The 21,659-nt window shown below is 44.2% G+C and overlaps 1 protein-coding gene across 2 annotated transcripts; it reads right to left on the reverse strand.

Annotated features, from left to right (window-relative positions):
* Window positions 1-2,044: 2,044 nt before the first annotated feature.
* Window positions 2,045-12,180, reverse strand: TGIF1 (TGFB induced factor homeobox 1). 2 transcript variants are annotated; one of them, XM_075084771.1, is made up of 3 exons: window positions 11,435-12,180; window positions 4,528-4,754; window positions 2,045-3,194 (listed from the first exon to the last, which is right to left on the reverse strand). In XM_075084771.1, the coding sequence occupies exons 1-3, from the start codon at window positions 11,448-11,450 to the stop codon at window positions 2,628-2,630; spliced, it is 810 nt and encodes a 269-aa protein (XP_074940872.1). In that variant the 5' UTR covers window positions 11,451-12,180; the 3' UTR covers window positions 2,045-2,627. The 2 variants fall into 2 exon arrangements, with proteins under 2 accessions (XP_074940872.1, XP_074940873.1); XM_075084772.1 differs by having other exon boundaries at window positions 11,989-12,011.
* Window positions 12,181-21,659: the final 9,479 nt, after the last annotated feature.

Below are 21,659 nucleotides of genomic sequence, written 5' to 3' on the forward strand. Positions count from 1 at the left end.
AAGAAAAAAAATGGCCTCAAGCAAAACTGGTCACAAGTGAAGTCCCCAGGGTTAAGTCAGTCAGCAAAATGGAAATGCAGTGCTCATCACAAGGGCAGGACTTTGGTGCTCTGTTACACTAATGCCATTTTGTGCGGCATAATGGTAAATGAAAACAGCGCAGAGACCACAGGCTTTTACTTTCAATGAAAACTGTTAACCTGAATGGCAACAGCTTTCTTCCTCATCCCATTTTCATTTTCATTACTGCAGCTGTTCTAGTAGAATTACAGAACTGGTCAGCTCAGCAAGCAAAGCTTATGTTTTTTCTAAACTTACTTTTTTAAAAAAAATTTTAAAGGGCAGAGCAACAAAGAGTAAAGACCTCGGAGAATGCCCCTAAACGATCCGAGTCCCTACTTTTTCTCTACCCCACAGCATACCAGCAACCTGCTTTGAACAAAAAAATTAGGAAAAAAATCAAACAATGCAAACATATTTGCATGAGGTCGTTTTTCCTTCGTCAGAGCTTGAGGCGTGGGCGTAAGGAGTGTTGCAATAAAGTTCCTTCCTGCATGTGGACAAGGAAGCATCTTCCAAACTTTTACCAAAGACGACACTCCTCTTTGGGTGTCTAGCAACCTTTGAGAACAATCATCTATGCCACAAAAGGATGTCTATTAACTAACTTTTCCTTCAACATTGACCTCACAGTTACACAAAAGTGTACTTCCATTTTATTTTATAATAAGCCATTAAAAAACCCGAACAACCAACTAAAAACACATACATAGATATCCAGAAAAATAGCATAGAAATATAAGGTACAGTGTGTCCAAAGAGACAAGACACAAGGGCTCTTTCTGGGCTTACATGCTATTCCTTGAAGACAAAGTATACAGCAATCTCTGGCCATGTTCAAAATTATTTTTTTCTAGCTTTATTTCAATAGAAAGTATTCTTTAAAAAATTATATATTGATACAGTATATTAGGACAACTCTGTGTTACTGAAGCTGATGCAGACAGCAGGAAGCCGGTGTTTACTATTTGCCTTTTTTTTTTTAAATATAACCATTTATTTTAAACTTGAAGGTTAAAGAAGGCAGAAGTTCAGTAGAATTCCAAAGAGTACTCCAGAGAACAGAGTATTTCTGACACTAAAAAGAGATAAAGGCCACAGCAAAAAAATGCATACACATGGCAGTCTGAATATTGCAGCCTTCTACTCGCAATGATACCCTTAAGTTCATCAGCTATCCTGTTCCACAAAGCCCTCCCCAGCCTCCCAGAGACAACTGGTTTGTTTTTAAAGATTAGCCAGGACTGATTTTTTTCCCCTAGAGGTCTCTTATTTCACTGTTGTTGGAAGGATAAGGGTGGGTACTGTCATTCAAGTAAGTTGAAATGCGAGCTGCAAGACTTCACATTTTTCAGTAATACGTCATTTTGACAGCAAAGTCCTTTTCTGAAAGGTAACTTAGATTTGTTGGCCAGAATACACCCCAATACAACAGGGATCTCTTCTAAAGCTTAGTCAACCACCTGTTTTAAGTATCTCACCAAGACCTGGCTCCCAGAACTCAGCTTTCAACCCAGTTCAGTAGTCTCTTCTGCTTCAGTCTACTAGAATTACTGAGTCAAAACCTTGTCATTGCTAGTCCAAGAAGAGTCTGAGTGCAAGCCCTTGTCCACCCCCCTCTAAATTTGTCACCAGCCATGTCTAGCAGCTGTATCAAAGACCTGCAAAGAACGCTGGCCCCAACCCCTCTTCTGCCCTCCTCATTTCATCTTCATGAGAACTTCCCCATGGGCTGTCACATCTCCCAGCCCTAAAGTATTTGTAGGAGCCAAACACTGGAACTCTTAGAGAGGCCTAAGATATCCCCCTGAAACATAATGGGAGTTGCCTATATAGCTCCCTTTGGCCCCTTAAAAAAATTTCAAGATAGCAGAACAGGATCAGGTACTTCTGGCCCACTTTCCAGCATTCCTTTAAACATCTGGTTAACAACAAATGCTAGCATAGCTCTCTAAATCAAACAACATCAACAGGGGCTCAAAAATATTTCTCACTTGCATTTATTTCAAGAGTAAAGCTGTTTGTTTTCTGCAAAGCTCATATTCAACAAAACACTCTGTGTGCATCCATTTTTAAAGAAAATATTTTATTACATTACGGAAAAAAAAGCATAATCATCCAAAGTTCGTATTGTTAAAAAAATTGAAAATTTGTTTTAGACAGCGTGTCGGTATATTCTGTTCCGCATGGAAATGATAAGAACACTCTATATCATTACTAGATATTGCACAGTCTGAAAGAAACAAGAACAAATCACATGATCTTGGGAACCAACTCACATTATGAAAAACCTACAAAGAAAACATTAAAAAAAACCCCAAAACAAACACACAATCCTTTTCTCTACAGTAGCTTTAAGTTTATAATTCTTGGAATGACTGTATTCCACTGAAGACCATCTCAGTGACAGGAAGCTTCATTTCAGCAATCCCTTGTGCAAATAAGATTAATAAAAAAAAATAATAATAATGCAGTGAAGTCTTTTGATATCGTGTGGATGGCGGTAACCACACAGCTGTTAGATCCCTGCCTGGAAAAACAAAATGGGGAAGGAGAAGGAAGGGGATTTAGGCCATAAGTTTTGCCTGCAACTCCATCTCTGCCGCCCTTTTGAGTGCAACATCCACCAGTAGCTGAAATCCACTAAAATCCTGGTTAAGGTCTGGTGGGGTTGGAGGAGGAGTGTTAAAGAGCCCACTTTGTGCATTTGCACTAGGTCCTAGTTTAGATGCGTCCTCATGGTAGGAGAGGGAGTTGTCTGTGAAGCCGTTGGCCGGGGGCTGCTGCAGGTCCGTGGTCTGGCCTACATCAGCTGGCTGGCAAAAGTGGAACGGGGCGTCTTTCAATGCAGTCACAGTTGTGTGGCAAATCACCGACGGCCGGGCCAGGACCAATCCCGGGGAAGCCGGCTTGGAAGAGGGCACAGTCTTGCCGAGCGCTGTGGCAGTGGGAAGGAAGGCAGTCTCCTCCAGCAGGGGAATGTAGTTCTTTGTGCTGATGGAAGACTCCACCAGGCCGCCCTCGGGAAGCTTGGTCCCTCGCCGCGAGATAGTGAACTGATTTGGGTCTTTGCCATCCTTCCTCAGCATGTCAGGTAAAAGCCTGCGCCGTGCATTGATAAACCAGTTGCAGACCTGGGAATACAATGACATCTTAATTTCTACCTTCATTCATTTCCAACTATGTGCCATTAGAGTCGTTGGGTTAGATTAATGAATCCCTCCAAGCAGAACAAAAGAGAGACCTAGTGGCAAGTTCTGACATGCCTGGCAAAGGCCCTTCCCTTGTCCTGGCTCTACCCTCGGCTCCCCACTCCTGTTACGGAAAGCTCCGGGACATGTGAAGACTGCTAGCATGAACGGAGGAGTTTAGCTTTTAACTCTGTGCACACACATTAACCTATTAGCTATTGTTCCCTAGCTTAGGTTAATTAACAACAGGAAAACCTTTTCTCTCTGAAGAGAGCCACTCCTCCCACAAATAGTTACTGATTTTCCTTGTTCAACTGACTGTGTCGACAGACATAACATGAATTACCTCATTTAAGTTTGTCCTTGTTTAAATATCAAACCTGTTTCCTGGGCGATACAGGATAGTTTATAGTTTAACGTCTTTCTTCTGTTTACTACATACAGGAGGTTTTCTTCGTGATGTTACATTAAAGAAAATTTACTTTCTAGACAATTATGAAATTTGCACTAAGGAATTAATCTGGAAAAATAAAGCCCAGAAATCAACAGGAGTACTCTGTATTTAGCACCTCTCAAAACCAAACCAGAGTTTACGCAAGTTCTCACGCAGCCACCTTCCTGCGAGGTGGAAAGCGGCAGTTGTCGATAGCTATTCCCCCACAGATGATCACAGAAGACAAGAATGGTGCATCCAAGGGACCTCGCAGCTGCCAGCGGTATCCCAGGATGAGAATCCAAACTAACCACACAAAAGCCACATCATACCTATTCTAACACACCTGAGTAGCTCTATCCCATATAGGTTGTTCCACTGATCTTACTAGAAGTCATCATACACATAATATTATATATATATTTATATGCATGTTCTACAGGAATGAGCCTCAAGTTGCAGTTTTAGAAGTGAAGAGTTATACGTTAATCTGCATATCTATCACCATAAAACCTCCGTTGGCAAAATAAATACCTTCTTCTCACAATAAATTACCTTATACAGACACTTTACGTCTTTTGGGCCCAGAGCCTGCAAAAAGTAGCATGCATGGTCGAACTTATGACTGTCTGTTCTCCCAGAGAAGTAATTTTATTCCCAATAAACGAAAATCACCTTAACACAGAATTCATTTGTATTTCTCCTTACTAGTGCCATCGAAGGAGAGTAACAAAAGAAGAAATCTCACATGCAGTGTAAACATTTGTATCAGTGACTAGACCACAGGCAAATTAAGAAGAAAACCGAAAAAACTTTTGAAGCAAGAAGTACTTTTTTGAATACCTGTAGTGTGGAAAGGTGTGTCTGTCGGGATAACAGTGCTTTTTCTTGCTCTGAAGGATAAGCATTGTATCGGTGCTCATATAGCCAGTCCCGAAGAATCTGCACGGATTCCTTGGGCAGGTTGCCACGTCTCCTCCGTTTGCCTGAGCCAGCAGATGAGGAAAGATCCAGTGGGACATCCATAGTGTCATCATCCTCCGTTTCACTGCCCGATATTGCAACTACACCTACAATTATAAGAAGACACGAACAATCAGCCTCTTAAATCCATAAGCTACTCAGCTCCAGCATTCTATGGTTCAGGCACTTTTTGTTACATTAACTGTCTTTACTAGGATTCATGGTATAGCCTCCTATACAGGAGATTTGTCCTGTAGCGTTAACTTGTCAAGCCGTAGCTTTTCTGTCAGCTGAACAAAAAGTAGCACCAATGATCTGTTCCTAGGGGAATTCTTCGCTGCAAACCCTCATTTTCTTGTTCCCCTGGCAACCTTTTATCTGCTACATGTTATCAGATAGCTTCAATCTAATGCCAATATTGTCCAAATTTGCTTGCTGTGGTATGCATCCAACACTTTTCTTCAAGGATAACTCCAGTGACTGGACAAAAGGTCAATAAGCAAGAACTTAAAAAACCCAACTCAAGCAATGGGTTATTTAATTACTCCTTAACATGCCAATGCTTCCCTCCTGGGAGAAAGAGCTTGTAGATTTTATAAATGATAGCTCATTCCAGATCTAGTAATAAAAACTAATGGAAGAAGAAAAGAAGAAAGGGAAAAACCGTGCCTGCCCCCACCCCAAGTGGATTTTCGGTTAGGAAGAAAAGAAAGCGCAGGAAAAGGAATGAACCAGGTGCCTAACTCATCTAAGAGTCCACCAGTTTATCAGGAGATGGACTTCCGTAATTTAATTGTACTTCTGTATCAAAGAACCAATCGTTTAATGTTTGGGTGGGTTGGTTTGTTTGTTTTAAATGTACTACTATGCACCCTAATTATTCTTTCAACTTCATGGTTTTCATCTCATATTTTAATCTGTGGAAATCTGTGTTACACTTACTAAAAAGGCTCCAGATTTACAAGTTAACTGCATACCTTTTTCCTTCAACACAAAGGAACGAATCCCTTTATATGTACATCACACTACTAGTGACCTGAAGCTATGGTATGTAAATATATATATACACCACCCACCAAAAGAAAACCAAAAAAATCAAACAAGTATTCAAAGTTAGGAAGACTACAATTCTATTCCTTTGGTACAATATAAAGTCACTGAGGAAACAAATAGTACTGTAAAACACAAAGAAAACCATGCTTTAAATACTCATCAGGTTAAGCTCACCAGAAATTTTAGGAATCTTACAAACTGTATATAATTCCAAATGAGATACCACCCACTTTCAACCAGTACAATTAAATACTACTTTCCAGTGAAAGCATCAAGAAATGCTTTCAGAAGCATTTTTCTAGAAACTATAGAAGGCAAACAAGCCCTTAATCCTTCTGTGTTTTGAACTGGGGGAGGGGGAGATGGGGGTAAACACGACTTGCTCATTCATGACATGTAAACTAAAAACCTTAATAGTAAAAACTAGTTAAATGTCAGACGTAAAGTTTTTATGTAGGCAACCACCCATAGTTCAAAAATTCTGCGTAAGGAAACAAAGTATGAGAAGTGTACCTGTGAAAGTATAAAGCTACATGTAGCTACAGTTACATTCATAAGTAAGGAAAACGAAGGAATTAATGTCACTAAAAAGAAAAAGAAAAACCAAACAAGATGGAGAAAGGGGTGCAAGTTTTGCTTAATACTTGGGTGGGGACAGGGGGACACGGGATGACGGACGTACCTCTCCCCACACCTTCAAACTTTAGCCAAAGCTGTCATGGTGAATTATTCTTTCTTTCCCCTATTTATGAACAGCCCCAACATGCTTCAATTTAGTTTAAGTTGTCCAAATTTCAGTGCGTATTTTTGACATGCAAGCGTTCCCAGCGACATGATCCATCTGCAGTTTGGCTGGCGTAGTTACTTCAGTAACTTACATAGTATTGTTTTCATTCTCCCAATTGCTGATTTATGTAACCAACAAACAGCAAACTGACATACCAAATTTGTCCTGTGATGATCAGCAACATAAATTATCCAGTCATGGAACAGAAACAATAGGACAATATTTAAATAGGCAATACAATATAAACTCCAAATTATGTAAACAGGTTCTTAATTCAGGTAGAAAGTATGTCAAGTTTGCTTAAAATGGTTCCGAGCAAACTGCTTTATATTTGTCATAGCTTCACGGAAAGTGCTGTCACGCTTTCAACCTAACCTGAGAATACGCCTTGCACAATGGGCTCCTGGAGCCATGAGGAGCACTTCTTGGAACAAAGATCCTGCACAGACAACAGGATGGCTCTGCAAAGCAGCTCATCCCTTTTAAATTGAATTTAAAAACTAGTTAAAACTAGCCTACGCTATTCAGACAATGTTTTCAAGTGCGCCGTTCATGTTTGTCAGAAACCAGAAGTGTTGCAGCACTGCAGTGGGTTGGGTTTTTTGTTTGTTTTTAAATATAATAGGCAGCAAGACAGGACCTTGGAAACTAGGGAGAGGCAGACAGTGAGGGCTGGAAATAAGAGAGAAGAGGAGCCAAAGAAACTCCTCCTATGAGAAAGTTAGGTGTCTAATGGTTTGAGAGTCATATTTATGTGGCGTAACAAGAAGTCCTCCAGACACACACCACCCCATCTGGAAGAACCTCTCCAATGCCAAACACACAGCTAAAAGGCTCCACAGGCAGCTCTCCAAATTTGAGAAAACTGATTTGACAGCAAAACTTCTTCTAGAACTGTTGCTCTTTTTCACCCAGAAAGAAAAAAAAATACTGTCTGAAAGCCAGCAGCATAAAAACGTTTCTCTGTTTTGCAAAACAAGATCTTTTGCTAAAGTAAAAGTTACCATCTGACTAACTGCAACCTACCTAGCAAGAAATGAGTCAACAGCGGAGCCTGCCCTTTGACCCCCTCACTTAGTGTGTCATATTAATTGACACAGTAAGTTAGTGACACAAAGCAGGTTTAGCTTAAGCAGGAAACCCAGTGTAGTACAACTTCTCCTCATTTAAATGAGCTCATTTAAATAGACGATCAGCCCTCTGAACTTGCGGCAGATCTCTCTGGCGTGGTGCAGAGCAAGCAGCCACCGGAAGTCATGGCTAGAAATCTCGCACTACCCCAGCTGATATTTTTTTACTAGAGCAGGAGCCACGTTGTTTCTGTCAAGGCTCTGTTTTCATTAAAGCATTCCTGCCGATTACAACTCAGCTTTGTTTTTCCGTCTTGTTAGTAATCAGGCTATTCGCTGCTGGTTTCCTGTTTTAACAGGGCCCAACAGAAAAGGCTTCTGGCTGGGCTCCACAACTGGGCCATTGGCTTGCTGCTGTTTACACCCAGAATAAAGGCTCGTGGACACCACGAGTAGCCCCAGCTGACCTACTAATTTATTTCCTCTTAAAAGCAGGCTAGCGCCAGGTTATTTTACATCTTCCCCTAAATATGCTTAATCTAAACAGAAAAACTGCTTTTACAGGACTAAACCAAAGCAACATGAGTTCATTTGCAGAGAGGTCTGAGAAACAATGCAACACCCCACTTCTCCACTCCTGCCATCACCCCTTGGGTGAGCAGTCCACGCTATTAATGACCTAAGAACTACATGATCAGCATCTCTTCTTTATAAATTACTTTATCCTCCTGGCTTCCCAGCTGAAGTCATATACATGATTGAATGCACTGTTGCACTGTATCACAGCCCAAAGACTTTACACGTCCTCCCGTAATCAGCTCAGGGAAGATTACACCGAGGACCTCCAGTCTAGGCTCAACACCCAACCGTTAACAGCTTGAAACAACTTGAATAAAAGTACAGCGATGACTAAAGTTGATTTCAAAATAAACTGCTGCCACTTAAGAAGGCATGCTGAAATGCTTTGAGGGGGAGGATGAAGTATTTAGAGAGGCTGAGGCAAATTAAATGGAAGTTAAGCAAATGAAAGTTTGGGCCGAGTATCAGGAAATAAAAAAGAAAAAAATCAACCAACTATCCCATTGTGTCGAGGAAGAGCTTCACAGAGGAAGTGGCAGAAGCCGATTGTTATTCAAAAGAGGACAAAGTATACCACAAGGAATAATCTCTGCCCTCCAGAGAGGGAATGGACAAAAATCACCTTAAGGAAAACCTCCACCCCACCCCCTTAGGGTTCTCCCAATTTCTTAAGCCGGATTTTTTTTTTTAATGAGCACAGATAAACAGAACCAGTTCCCATCTAAGGCCCCGATCCTGTTGTAATCAAGTTCAGTAGGATTCCTCACATGTATAAACTTGAGCACATGCCTCTCTCTTTGCGAGATTGTATTCTAAATCAGCTAATTAACAAGCTGAATATGTTCGGTGTGATTGCTATCACGTTATTATTTGTAAATGAAGCTATCAACAGAAGAGTCCTCGGGGTTTTAATCCACAGCCTGTTAGCTTAAAAAAAAAAAAAAAAAAGCCAAACCAAAAAACCCCAACCACCAACCAAAAACACAACCAACAAAAAAATCCGACACACAAACCCAACTAAAATTTAATGTGAATTTTAAAACCACCAACAAAAATTAATTAGTTTAAAATTATTCATAAGTAACCAAGAACCAGAAGGATGCAAAAGGGAATTTCCACAGTAAAAAAAAACAAAACAAAACACAACACTTTTTCCTCTGAATAGGTTTCACAATTGAGGAACCAGCTTATTTGTTTTCCTCTGATTTCACAGCTTGCACTCTACCGCTTCTGAAGCGGCCAGACTTGGCTATGCTATACATTTTTTTTCTTTAAACGAGATTTTTCTAGGAGTGCAAGGAGAAATCCATAACAAAGTCACTCTTTGAAACTTATTGAATGAGCCTCAAATGCCAGGAGGTCACAGATAACTACAAGCCCAACCTTTAATAAAACAAAGGCACCCTAGCACTAACATCTTTTTAAAACTTTCCGTCTTTGTCTCCTCACCTTTTAATTTCTGCCACGCAAACCCCAGGCCCATGGCCCCTCTCAAAAGTTCTCCCTCCCGCCTGTCACCTTTCATTGTTTCCATTGTTTCAGCCCAGGACTTGCAATCCTCAAAGCAGATCTTTCCCCCTCCCTCCCTCCCTCTCTCACACTCACACACACACACACAAAGCCCTACACATGCATACCTAGAAACTACGTCAGCGTTTTTCACACGCATTTATTTCGGGGGGGGGGGGTGGTGGTGGAGGGGTGGCAAGAACAACAGTTGAAAGTGCAGGGAGTTTGGTATTTCACCAACCAGCAGCTGCCCTCGGGGAGAGAAGTCTGAACAATGGAAGCAACAGCAGACAGGAAACCAGCTCACCACTGCTGTGCAAACAGGGAGCATAGGAATGTCCTAAAAATAACTGGGCTAAATTAATTCAGTTAAACCATAAAGAAGAAGAAAAAAACCTGCTCGCAATAAGGTTAAGAATCTCAACCATAAGACGACTGAAACACGCTAGAGCTAACGCTGTCACTGTCTCTAGGCACAGAGGGCTGAGCTTGGTATGCAGCACATGCTGTAATCTAAAAACCCGTGCAGTTGTTAGCAGCAGCAGCAGGCTGAGACGCGCCGTGCGCGCCCAGCTCCTGCGGGAACTCCGGGCGCTTCGCTTTCAAACGCCGCCCTGCCCGCTCTTTAAACTTCGTCTTTGTGCCTTAATTCCCTTTGTGCGTGCTCCTCTTAGACGAGGGGCACGTCCAAAGCTCCTTACGAGGGCTACAAACCATATTAGTACATCACGCTTCCAGCAGCCCAATGATTTCACGAACTACTTATGCATTAATTGCTCCGAGGATACTAACAATGAGCCAGGCTACTCTACTATAGAGCCGCAGGAATGCGTAGTAGGGGAAAAACAGCACAACTCTGGAGTACTGAACATGCGCACTGCTCCCCTCTAACCCTCCACTTCGGGAAATGTAATGGTCTTTGCATGCAGAACACCCTTCGTCCACACTACGGGCTGCTAAATCGCAACTGAAAGAGATCCTGCTTTGCTATAAACTTCTTTCCAGCCAGCGCATGTGTGTTAAATCTGAAAACACGTTCCGCGTCTTTGTGGCCAAGCTCTAGTTTAAAGGCACTTAAAGCTCCACCAGCGAAAAAAAAAGTAACAATCCTCTAACTGTAAAGTTTGTCTGTAAATCAACAAAGAAAACTTAGAGCGCCTTTTTTTTGGGGGGGGGGGGGATCTTCCTCCTTTTAACCCTCGCTGTGTCGAAACTTTGTGCTTTTTTTCTGTATTAAGGAATAAAAGGGAAGGAAAAGGCAGCAACTTTCAGCAAACCCCGGCAGCGAGGGGGCGGCCCCCAGCCCCGCCGCCGTGCCCGCTCCCCCCGCGCCGCCACGAACAAAGAGCCACCGGGCGCCGGCAGCCCTCCGCTTCCCTCGCCCCAAGTTGGGGTAACGACCCGCACCGTCGCCCCCCGGCAGCGGGACGGCGGGGGAAAGCGACAAAAAGCGTTTTAGCGGAGGGCGGCTGGGGGGGGCGGACACGACGAGCGGAGGGAGCGAAGGCAAAACTTCGCGGCGGCACAAAGCGGGCGGCGGGGCATGTTTGTGACAGGGGACCGGCGGCGCCAAACAACAGCCCCGCGTGCTTCGTCTGGGAGCGAAGCATCCCCTGCCATCTTCCACGGGAGCTCGGAGGGCGCACTGGGGGGGGCAAAAAGGAAGGCAGACTCCGTCTGGCTTGGCAGCAGCCCTCCCCCCCACCCCAAAAAAAAGCCGTTCCCGTGGGGGGAGGCGCGGGGTACCCCCCTTTCTCCCAGCGGCCGAGCGCGCCCCATCAACAACTACCTTTTTTACTTTTCATCTTGATCGCGAAGGACCGAGCCGCCGCCGGACACCCCGCACACCAGCAGCGCCCGCTCGCCGACCCAACTTTCTCTCCCCTTGCCGGACGCTGCTCCCCCTTTAAACGCGGCGAGGAGAAGGAGGAGGAGGAGGATGGAGAAGAAGCACCGCCGCCACGGAGCGCGAATCCAGGCGCCCAGTCCGGGTCCGCGCCGCTGTCAGCGGGAGCCGCAGGGCTCTGCCTCCCCGGGGGTTGCTCTGGTGCCGCCGGCGGCGGGGTGGGCTTCCTTCCCTCCCCCCTTCCCTTTGTTCCCTCCTAGCGGCGATTGGCCCCGGCTCGTTAAAGTAAGGAGAGGCACGGGAGGAAAAGGTACACAGCGCCCGCCCTCCCCCACCTTCCCGCAGCGAGTACGGGAGAGTAACCCAGCGCCGCACTGGCACTCGCGCTGCCTCCTCCTCCTCTCCTCTCCCCTCCCCTCCCGGGCTGCTGTGGCTCTGTCAGACGGCAGGGGAGGGGAGGGACGGGCCGGCGGGGAGGGGGGGGCGTCCACCCGTACCCGCTCGCTGAGGCACACCACGGCGGCGGCGGGGGCGCGCTCCGTGCCCCCCGTTCCCTCGCCTTTCTTCCAGGCAGGCGTTTGATCGTTAAACTGGAAGGAGAAGGGGGCGAGGGAGGCGGTGGGGGGAATTTTGACAGCTGCCCTTGACTAGCCTCCTCCTGTTGCTGCCGGATGAACCACCCACTCCTGCGCGTGAATAGAGAGAAGAAAGAAGAGGACGTACGGCAGGAGAAGGAGACCCCCCCAAAAAACTCGCGGCCCCCTCCCGGCTGCTGAGCGGCGCAGCGGGGGCTGCTTCGCCTCCTGCCCCCCCACTGCCGATGACACTGGAGGAGCCCCAGCCGGCGCTGGACACCGCCCCCGTCCCCCGCCCCCGTCCCCCACCCCGTGGGGGAAGGCGAGCCCCGCTTCTGGGGTGATTTTTACATCAACTTGTAAAGGTTGTTTTCTCTCTCTCCCCGCCAAGCGCGGTGGATTTTGGTGCAACACATGCTCATAACTCTATTTAAAAAAAAAAAAAAGCCTCACAGCTTTGACTCATCCGTCTCAGCCGAGCACGTGTTGCAGCAACAGTTTATTTTTCCTCCGGGATGGGGAAACGGCGGGACCTGCGAGCCGCTCCTTGGCAGAGGAGGGCTCCGTCCCGGTTCCCGCCGAGCCGGGGCCGAGAGTCCCCGCATGTGTGTGTCCCCGAGCACGGGGGGGTCCCAGCGTTCCCCCCTTCCCCCCCGACAAAGCCGGGCGCCCACTTCAAAGCGCCAAACGCCGGGCTGGGATTTCACGCGGGGAGGTTTTTGGCGTGGAAAGTGAAATAAGGCGCGGGCGGACGCCGCGGCGTGCGTTTTACGCACGGGTGTATTTGTGTTCCTGCGGCACCGCCACGTGCTGGGCTGTTTGCGGGCGAGGAGGAGCGGGGGGTGAGAGGCGAAGGCTTTAAACGGCTGATGAAATAATGAATTCCTGCGGGAGAGCGGGGCTCCCTCCTTCCTCCCGCCCTCTCTCCCGCCCGCTCGGCGGCGCGGGCATCCACAACCGCGCGTTCACAGCAGAAGAGGAAGCGACGAGCGTTTTAACAGCAAATCCTCCCGAGTACCTTGTAATTATTTTTATGTAGCGTCATTACAGCGACCTTGCTGGAGATAAAACAGCTGTTACATCCTGAATTGGGGGGGTGTGGATGGGGGGCGGTGGTGAGTCACGTCAGTTAAGGCCCCAGCGCTAGCCGCTTTTGGGTGACCGTTACAGCCGGTACCCGGCGCGTCCGGCTGTCGGCCGGCGGGCCGGGCCGGGCACACTGACTCACGGCGCCGCGGGCCAACGGCAGGCTTAGGCGGACGATTGTGCTGCGCGGCGGCGGCGGCGCGAGCCGGGCCGTTACCCGCCGACCAACCGCCGTCCGCCGGCCGGGGAGTTGGGGGGAGCTGCTCGCTCGCCCGCTCTTAGGGCCGCTTTGCCGCCGCGGCGCCGGTGTCGCCGCTCGGTCGTGCCCAGTTCCCGGCCGGGCAGGGGCGGGGGAGGTCGGAGGACGAGGCTCGCTGAGGGGCGGGTGTTTTTAACGTGACAAGAAGCGAGCTGTGTTTCCGAGGGACTAGTGACTCAGGGACGGGGGGTGTGCGCACACGCCGCGGTATTATTTTTCCTGTTTTGTTTTTGTTGTTGAAAGTCGTGCTTCCCAGCTGTGAGGGCTGACTCTTCACGCTGGTGTTCTGAGCGTCCAGACATGGTCGTGCCAAAAACAAAAAGTAATTACGGGAAGTTAACAAAAGATACGTCAAGGATTTGAAGAGGTTTCCCATCTCTCCATACCGCCCAAGCCGCCTCACGCTTGCTTATTGTCCTTGGGGCTGCCGGCAAATTTGAGAAACAAACTCTTTCTTCCTTTTTTTTTTTTGTTTTGTTTGGTTTTTAGGTTTGTTTTGGTTGGATTTTTTTTTTTTGGTTCTTTGGCAAGGCTACTTTTATGAGGGGGAAAAAATAAAGTTTATTTTCATACTGAGCTCACCCTTGTTTTTAAGACTGTTAGAAACAGCCTTTCTAGCTCTGGTGGAACATGGGTTCCTAGGAATTGTCTAAGGATTCTAGGGAAAAATTGATTTTGACTTTGCGTGGAGCTTTCTAGCTAGTAGGAGCGGGCAATGTTCCAGTGGGTGATCGTTCCTAACTCCCTGCGTACAAAATGCCCAAAGAGGCTTTTTTTTTTGAACCAGGTTATTCCATGGATGTGAGTATGGAGCGGTGTATCTATATCTGGAACCACTGGGAAAGATAGAATGTGGGCTTGTGCAGTGCACCTTGCAGTTGTTACCTGGGGGAATACCTCAGGTCTGTCTACAACTTCTGGCTATCTTTCCCACCTGAAGACTCTTGATATGTGTTCGTGGTGGTAGGTTGGATAGTTTGCAAAAAAGAAAAAAGTAGCGTGGGTGGAAGAAAACCTTCTCTACCAATAAAGCCTCAACACACCCGAAATGGGGTTGTATCTAAAGAGAGGGCAGGTGCTGAGCTCAAATCTAAGGAGTGGAGCAACTTGATCTTACAGTGAATGCAGTAACCTGGTGGCCCGCAAGTTGATGATGGGTGTTGGTATTGGCTGCTGCTTACGGGCAGAAGTTGATGGTATGGAAGACAACATGTAACCTCCTGCAGTTTTTCTTTTCCCTTTGCCTGTTGGTAAGGCTGTGTGTTTTTAGCATTACTTAGTCTGCTGGAGCTGCATCAGCACTAATCATATCTCACAAGCAGCTCACATTGCTCACTGAGCAACTTTGGCATCTGTGCAGCTCCTTGGGTAAGTGGTGGTATACGTGTGCAGCACAATACATCCGTGCCAACAGGTCTGAACAGCTTGGTTTAGTCAGAGCAAGTTCAGCTCTGTCTGGACCCATCTGCATAGACATGCTGTGAGTATTTTTAAAACTGGATTCCAAGATGGAAGATAATTAAAACTGGAGGGGCTAGATTTTTTTCTGCTTGATGATTGTCCGTATCGTAGGTTTATCAGTGTTCTGTGGTGATGCATGTGCCTTTCTGTCCTGCCACACTACCGTGTGTGATATCTTGCACAGCTAATTCTATGTTTCTTACTTTACAAGTGCTTTGCTTTGAGGTGCTGGGACTGTGTTTGCCTAACTCCTACTGAAGTCTCCGAGGCCATGCTTTGGGCATAGAAACTCTTAAAGGAAGTACTCTGGAAAATCAGGGCTTGTGGATGTTTGTTATCTTAGCCTGTTTGTTCCAGTTTTCCATTTATAATCTGGAGAGTAATATTTTTTCCCCCCACTTTATAGGGTGAAATATGGAAATAAACCCATTGATCTTTGTGAAATGCTCAAATGCCATTGAAACATTTGTGAAAAAAAAATGTATTCCTTTATATTCAGAACAAAGTAGCGCACAGTAAGTTAAGCAGGCCAAACCTTTGGCAATGGGAATAAAGCAATGTAACAAATAACTGTTTTTTCCAGTGAACGTATCTGTCCATGTGGAAAACCAGGAATTGCTACTGTGGGTCACAGCCATTCTTCAACTTTCCTTATCCATGACCTTGACTAGTCTCAGATGTATCAGGGGAAAAGGAGAGGCTACAGCAGGCAGATGTGAGGTAATAATTTCCCACAAATGTCCCATCCAAATCTTTAATAGTTAAATACAAGCACTAGAGCAATAGTTTAATATAACTTGAAATTTTGCAACTGAGATAGCTGGTTCGTCTTCATACTGGTATAAATGTTTAATACCTCTATAGCATTAAAACTCTGTAAAGGCTGTCAGTGGCAGAGTAGCGTGTTGAGTTGTGAGTGACAAAAATGCATTTATTTTGATTTTTTCTTATCTTTTTATTTCTTTGAATATCCTCCTGTGCTTTGAGACAATGAAAATAGAAATTCCTGTTTTCTACTTTCTCTGTATCATTCATTATTTTATATACTTTCATCATGTCTGCTTTCTGAGATACAATTTTTTACTCTTCTCAATCTCTCTTCCTATGAGAATTCCTCCCAGCTTTTGATCATTGCCTTGGTTCTCTCCCAAGTCTATTTAATCGTACAATACTCCATTTTTCAGTAAAGGTGACTTATGCAGCATGCAGTATTCTAAGCAAGGTTATGCTTCTGATTACAATATATATGTATTTGATGTTACTCCCTGACCTATATCTTATGGAACCCAGCATGTTAGGCTTTATCTTTGGTTGCTGCTACGCACTGAGGACGGGACTCTATCAACTTCAGAGGTTATATAGCTTGTTTGAAGTTTCTCTTGTGCACGGTTTCATATTTGTCTCAGTGCTGAATTTCTTTTGTTATTGCGTTGTTCATTCATCTAGCAGAAGTCACACTGAAGTTACTCACAAGTCTCCCTGTTCCCAAATATATCTTTGATACCAGCAGACTCTGGCACCTCACTATTCTTTACCTGTCCCTATTTCTCCCTCTCTCACTGGTCTGAGTTAATATATTCAGCAACACTGGTCTGAGTATAGGGCCTGGAAGCACCCCGCTGTTAATGTTTTGTCACAATAAAACCTAACCATTTAATCTTACCCTTTGATTCTCTTGCTCCAACCAGATGTTCATTCATGGCAATTGTTTTCCTTTTTCCCCTAGCATCTTCTCAGTTTCTCCAGTAGCGACTTGCGTGGAACCTTGTCAAAAACTTTTTGGAAATCTAAATTATGCTGTGCTCCCATAATTAGAGCTTACTTTCCCACATTTGTGCAAGGGCAAAAAGGGTAAATCAAAGTTCTGAAGACAATCCTAAGATTGCAAAACTTCTGTGTAATGGACTCTGCAACTTGAACACGCTTTTAATTTTTTTTGATACGAGCATTCTTGCAGTTCGAAGATCAAACAAGAACAAAAGCCCCAAGAATTCCTTATATAGAATCACACTGGCTCCTGTCTGCTATACCATCAGGTTTGCCACCTTTTGGCTCTTGGCATGGACTTGAGTATGAACTCAAGGTAATGGCAGTAGTGGTCATTTCTGACAAGGATCAGCTGCTGGAGTGATCCATGCTTGCCACTGCTGCTTCGAGACATTTACTGGCAAAGGGGAGCAGTGGCTTCTCTAGCAGGTTCTAGTGCAGAGTCTCTCTCTGGGCCTCCTTCAGCTCTTCCCTGTGCCAGCCCTTGCTCTCTCATCTCCACATGGTCCTCCCCCATGCCTGTGCCTCAGTATATAAGCATATGGAAATAAAGTGTTATGATCACTATAAGGGCAACTTAAGTATATGTAGTAATGTTAGTTATAAGACGATGCAGAAACTTCATAAGTGGCACAATCATGCTCTGAGGCGAAAAGCTGTGCAGCTACTCTGGGGAGTGGTTTATGAAACTTGCATTAATGTAAAAGCAATTTCTTCTCCATAGTTCGAAGTCAGGCCACTGTGTAAAATTAAAAAAAGGTGAATTATAGGTTTAATCTTGCTTGGAGTAACAGTGTTTGCTTTCAGGTTTTAACTTGAAATAAAAGTACAAGTTTGACAAGGAACAGACCTCATGTATTCCTTCCAGTTACACAGAAATGATAATTTTTGTCCACCACAGACACATCTCTCAACTGATTTGCCCTCTTGCCTGAAAGAAGGGGCTCTGGCTCTCTTTTCTTTTGTGGTGCACAAGTGAGCGTATCAAAATCAGCATGACAAATGCCGTGATGGTTGACAGTATCAGCTTAGCTCAAGAACTTGGGGCATGCAAGGAAACAGATTCCTCTTTCCTGAAATTTGAAACTCTGGGTGAATGTATGTAATCAGTTTTTGCTTATCTATAAGAAGGTAAGCAAGTAAAGCAGGTATGGCTGACCAAAAAAAAAAGTGGGTTTAGGTTTTTTTTTGTTTGTTTTGTTTAATTGGGTGCTGCCTAACTTGCTATTACCGCAGGCTGGTTAGCACATACCAAAGACAAGGCAGGAGGTTTACTGTGAGGCACCCTGAGCAAGAGTGACCTCGCTTAGCTGACCTTGTCTAACCAGATACTAGAATGTCTGTCTCTGCTTAAAGTTTTGCATCAGCAAAACTGTATGAAAATCACCCTATAAAGCAACAAAAAAAAAAAAGCCTAAGAGATGTCTATACTTGATAACGGATACGTTTTCAGGGCAGAATGTTAATTTAAAACGAAATAACTCTTAATAACTGTATCTGGGCACTTATGTTTAGTGTAGTCTAGTCTGAATAAAATAATTTAGTAGTCAGCCAAGTATTTTCCTGGTTGAGTCTGCACTAAAAGTTTGTTCTCTTTTTTTTAAAGAATTATATTTCAGGAACATTGTTTCTAAAGTTATTTCTGTTCTTAGAAGACAAGGTTAAATTTGACTTGCAGAAGGACAAAAAATGCAATCATAATGAATGAAATATACTACTTAATATTACAGTAAATATGATTTGGTGTAACAATAAACAACATAATTAGTTTTCTTCAGAAGAAAAAAACTAACTTAGAATACTTGTTGTGCCTGTGAACTAAGGAAGTGATGGTACCACATCTTAATACTTTGGGAGATAGAAAGTTCTTGCTAAAGATGCACTGTCACCATTCCCTGTCATTTGGGTGGAAGGCTTACAGAGGAAATAAGAATGCCTTCTGGGACTGCAGACTTTTCTATGCTCTTTTAGCAGAATATAAAGGTGGATGATGTTTATTAGGTATAATAGTGTAGAAAAAACTATTCAGGTGTATAACCTTATGTTCAACAAAGATTGGAAAGAATGCGGACTAGTTAAAAAGTAGCGGGATTTTATGTCAGGCCACAGTCAAATGCTGTATACTGAATCTAGTAAAGCTTTCACCGCTGTCTATGCTGTACCTGCTCTGACTACATGCTGGGAGCTTTATTTTCAAAGTTGTCAGCTTTGTACTTTTATAGGTATTCCATCTACTTTATTATTTTTTGCTGCTGTGATTGTTTCACTAGTTTTTGGTGTTATACAATTTAAAATGAATGCTTACATTATTCTAAGTTACCTGTAATTTTCACATATTTAAGTGCAAACAGAGTATTCTTTCAATATTATAGATGCGTTACAAAGATTTTCAGTTGCCAGTCAAATCTACAGCATTATGGCACAGCTTCATCAGTTGAACATATAAGCAAGCTATTAATGATATTTTATTTACTGAGCATTTATGTACATAGTACTCGTCTGAAGAGATTCAGTGGCTGCTTGAGAAGCCCAGCCTAAAGGAGCAAATTTGTAAAATTAGGGACTACCGCATCTATCTTGCAGGTGATATGGGTGAGCTGATCTTTTCACCTGGGTGGAGCCCTGAAAAGGATGTTTGATGACTAAAGAGTTAAGTTTTCACTGCCGAAAAAGGTGTGTAAGATTTTTGAAGTGATAGATAATGGGTGTTGGCTACCTTTCTGTAAAATCTTAGACATAGCCTGAGGCCCAAGTCTTCTGAAGGCAAACATGGGTTGTGATGGTTTGGGTGTTTTGGGACTGTGATTGTCTGCAGTTATGATTTAGGGTACCAAGGAAGATCACTAAACCTGCATGTGGCCCATCCAAGTGTGACTATTAGGAGACACTGAGAGCGCTACAGTCTAAGGAAACTAATTTCATCAAGATTTTGTTGGTTTTTGGGGAGGATCGCAGCGACTGGATGGGGGCTTCTGCTCTCTCACCCTCAGTACTTTTCTACTAGGGAAAATAAGTCAGGGGTTGCTGCTTGATTTTAAAACCCAGACTGTGAAGGTTTGCAGATGAAGGAGGATTGAGCAGGGAAGAGAAACAGGAATGCATGCTGTGTTCAGCAGTGCTGGCATTTGTGAGTCTGCATAGACAGAGTCTTTCTGCTCACTATACAGTCTGCTGTCCCTACACATGATCATCAAGTCCAGCACTACGTAGGGCAGACTTGCGTTTGGATGTGTAGGGGCCTGATGCAGGAAAGGGGCTACTGCTCACTGAAAGAAATAGCCCATTTAGCAAAAAAAAAAAAGCAAAAGCTAGACACCATGGGAAAAGTGAGACAGGGCTTTGTACATAAGAGTATTTTGCCTACATCAGGATATTGCTTGTGAATGAAAATGATGCAGCCTACAGAATTGTAATTTTCAGGGGTTTGTAGTTGTGTTTTTTTTAATTTTTAGTTGAGTTTTTAAACTATGATGTGAAGGTGAAACTCTAACCCAGGAACATTCACAGGACTGGATTTTTGGAACATGGCACTTAAGGGTATTCTGGGTAGTCCATAGGCAGCTTGAGACAACTAGTTTGTTTTGTGAAGGCCTAAGGCAACCTGTCACCAAGTAATCTTTCACAATGTCCAGAAATGAACCTGAGGGTTCCTGGGTCTCAAAACACAGTGACTCTATGAATATCCTGTCTTGGGCACAGTATGGGACCTGTGACAACACTTAAGGCTTCTCACGCTCTTGAAAGTTAACTTACGTAAAGTGAATGACATTATGGCAGGCAGTCCCTAAAAACCACGTGTATTCTAAGCATTTGCTTTTGTAAGATTTGGGCATTCCGATGTTTTTAGAGTGTAAATGCTCAAACCCTCCTTCACGTAAATATTTTTGTGCTAGTCTTCATGATCTTTATCTTCTTCGTGAGTCTTTAAACATAGTCATCTCAAATGCCAGAAATCAGAGACGTTCTCAGTACTTCGTGGGTGCTCTGTGGCCTGCATAATTAGCTAGGTGATAAGAGTTCTAATTGTTCTGTCCTGTGGAAGGTAGGCTCACACTGTTCTTTCAGAGAAGTGGGGGATAACTGTCCTGGGAGCTCAGGGAAATTGTGGTAATGCCTTGGGAGACACCGAAGGTACAAGTAGTTGAACTTGAATCCTCAGTGTAAAGTGAGTACCTTAGCAGCCTAAATTTACAGCGCGGAGATGTTATGTCTTCGTAAGAAGGGGTCTCGGGCCACTTAAGGAAGAAATGAAACTAGGTGAACAAAGTGTGCATGCTTATGGAGCAAACATAAGTCTTTACACAGCTGTTAATCATATGTTGATCTCTTACCTATGAAGACACTAAAATCTATGTTTTCCTCCTTCCATTGCAGTTAAGAGGTACAGTAGGAGCTACCATCCTAATACCAGCAAATATGAGAATCTCTTATACCTACCCCACCTCTGTACCCCTTATGAGGTGTAACAAAACCTGACAAGGCTACAAAGGGTCATTAGTCTCCTGAGGAGCTGCAATTGAATCACCTGGATGCTAACAGTCTTATGTAGGATCATCAGATGGCTGAGGTTGTGACTTCAGCTGTTCAGAGATAGACCTCAGGTGTGGAGCTGTTTGATTAACTGGTTAGTCCTGAAAAGTGTAACAGAAGGCTACAGCAAGTTCGAATGGCTTTCAGTCTTTGTGTTGAATCGTTTACAACTTTACAAGGTGCTAATTGTCTCTTACCTGTGTGCAGTTAAGGCAGATGATTGACATCTGTTTCAATCTCTTGCAAGTGTGCCTGCAGTCACAAGTTCTAAGCAAGCTGCATATAGCTAGGTCCTGGGTAGCATTTCTATTCTTAAATCATGTTAGTTTAAGGCTAACTTCCCCTTGAAGACAGAACCTTTTAGCCTTAAATGTGAAACAAAAATGGCGAAAGTTTCAAAAATCCCATATTTATTTTTGACTTGTTAACTGAAAGCTAATTGGTATTGAACCAATGAATGTGTCCTCATTTCTCTGGAAAGGAACTGCTG

The sequence above is a fragment of the Phalacrocorax aristotelis genome, chromosome 2, assembly GCF_949628215.1.
Source record: "Phalacrocorax aristotelis chromosome 2, bGulAri2.1, whole genome shotgun sequence".
NCBI lineage: Eukaryota > Metazoa > Chordata > Aves > Suliformes > Phalacrocoracidae > Phalacrocorax > Phalacrocorax aristotelis.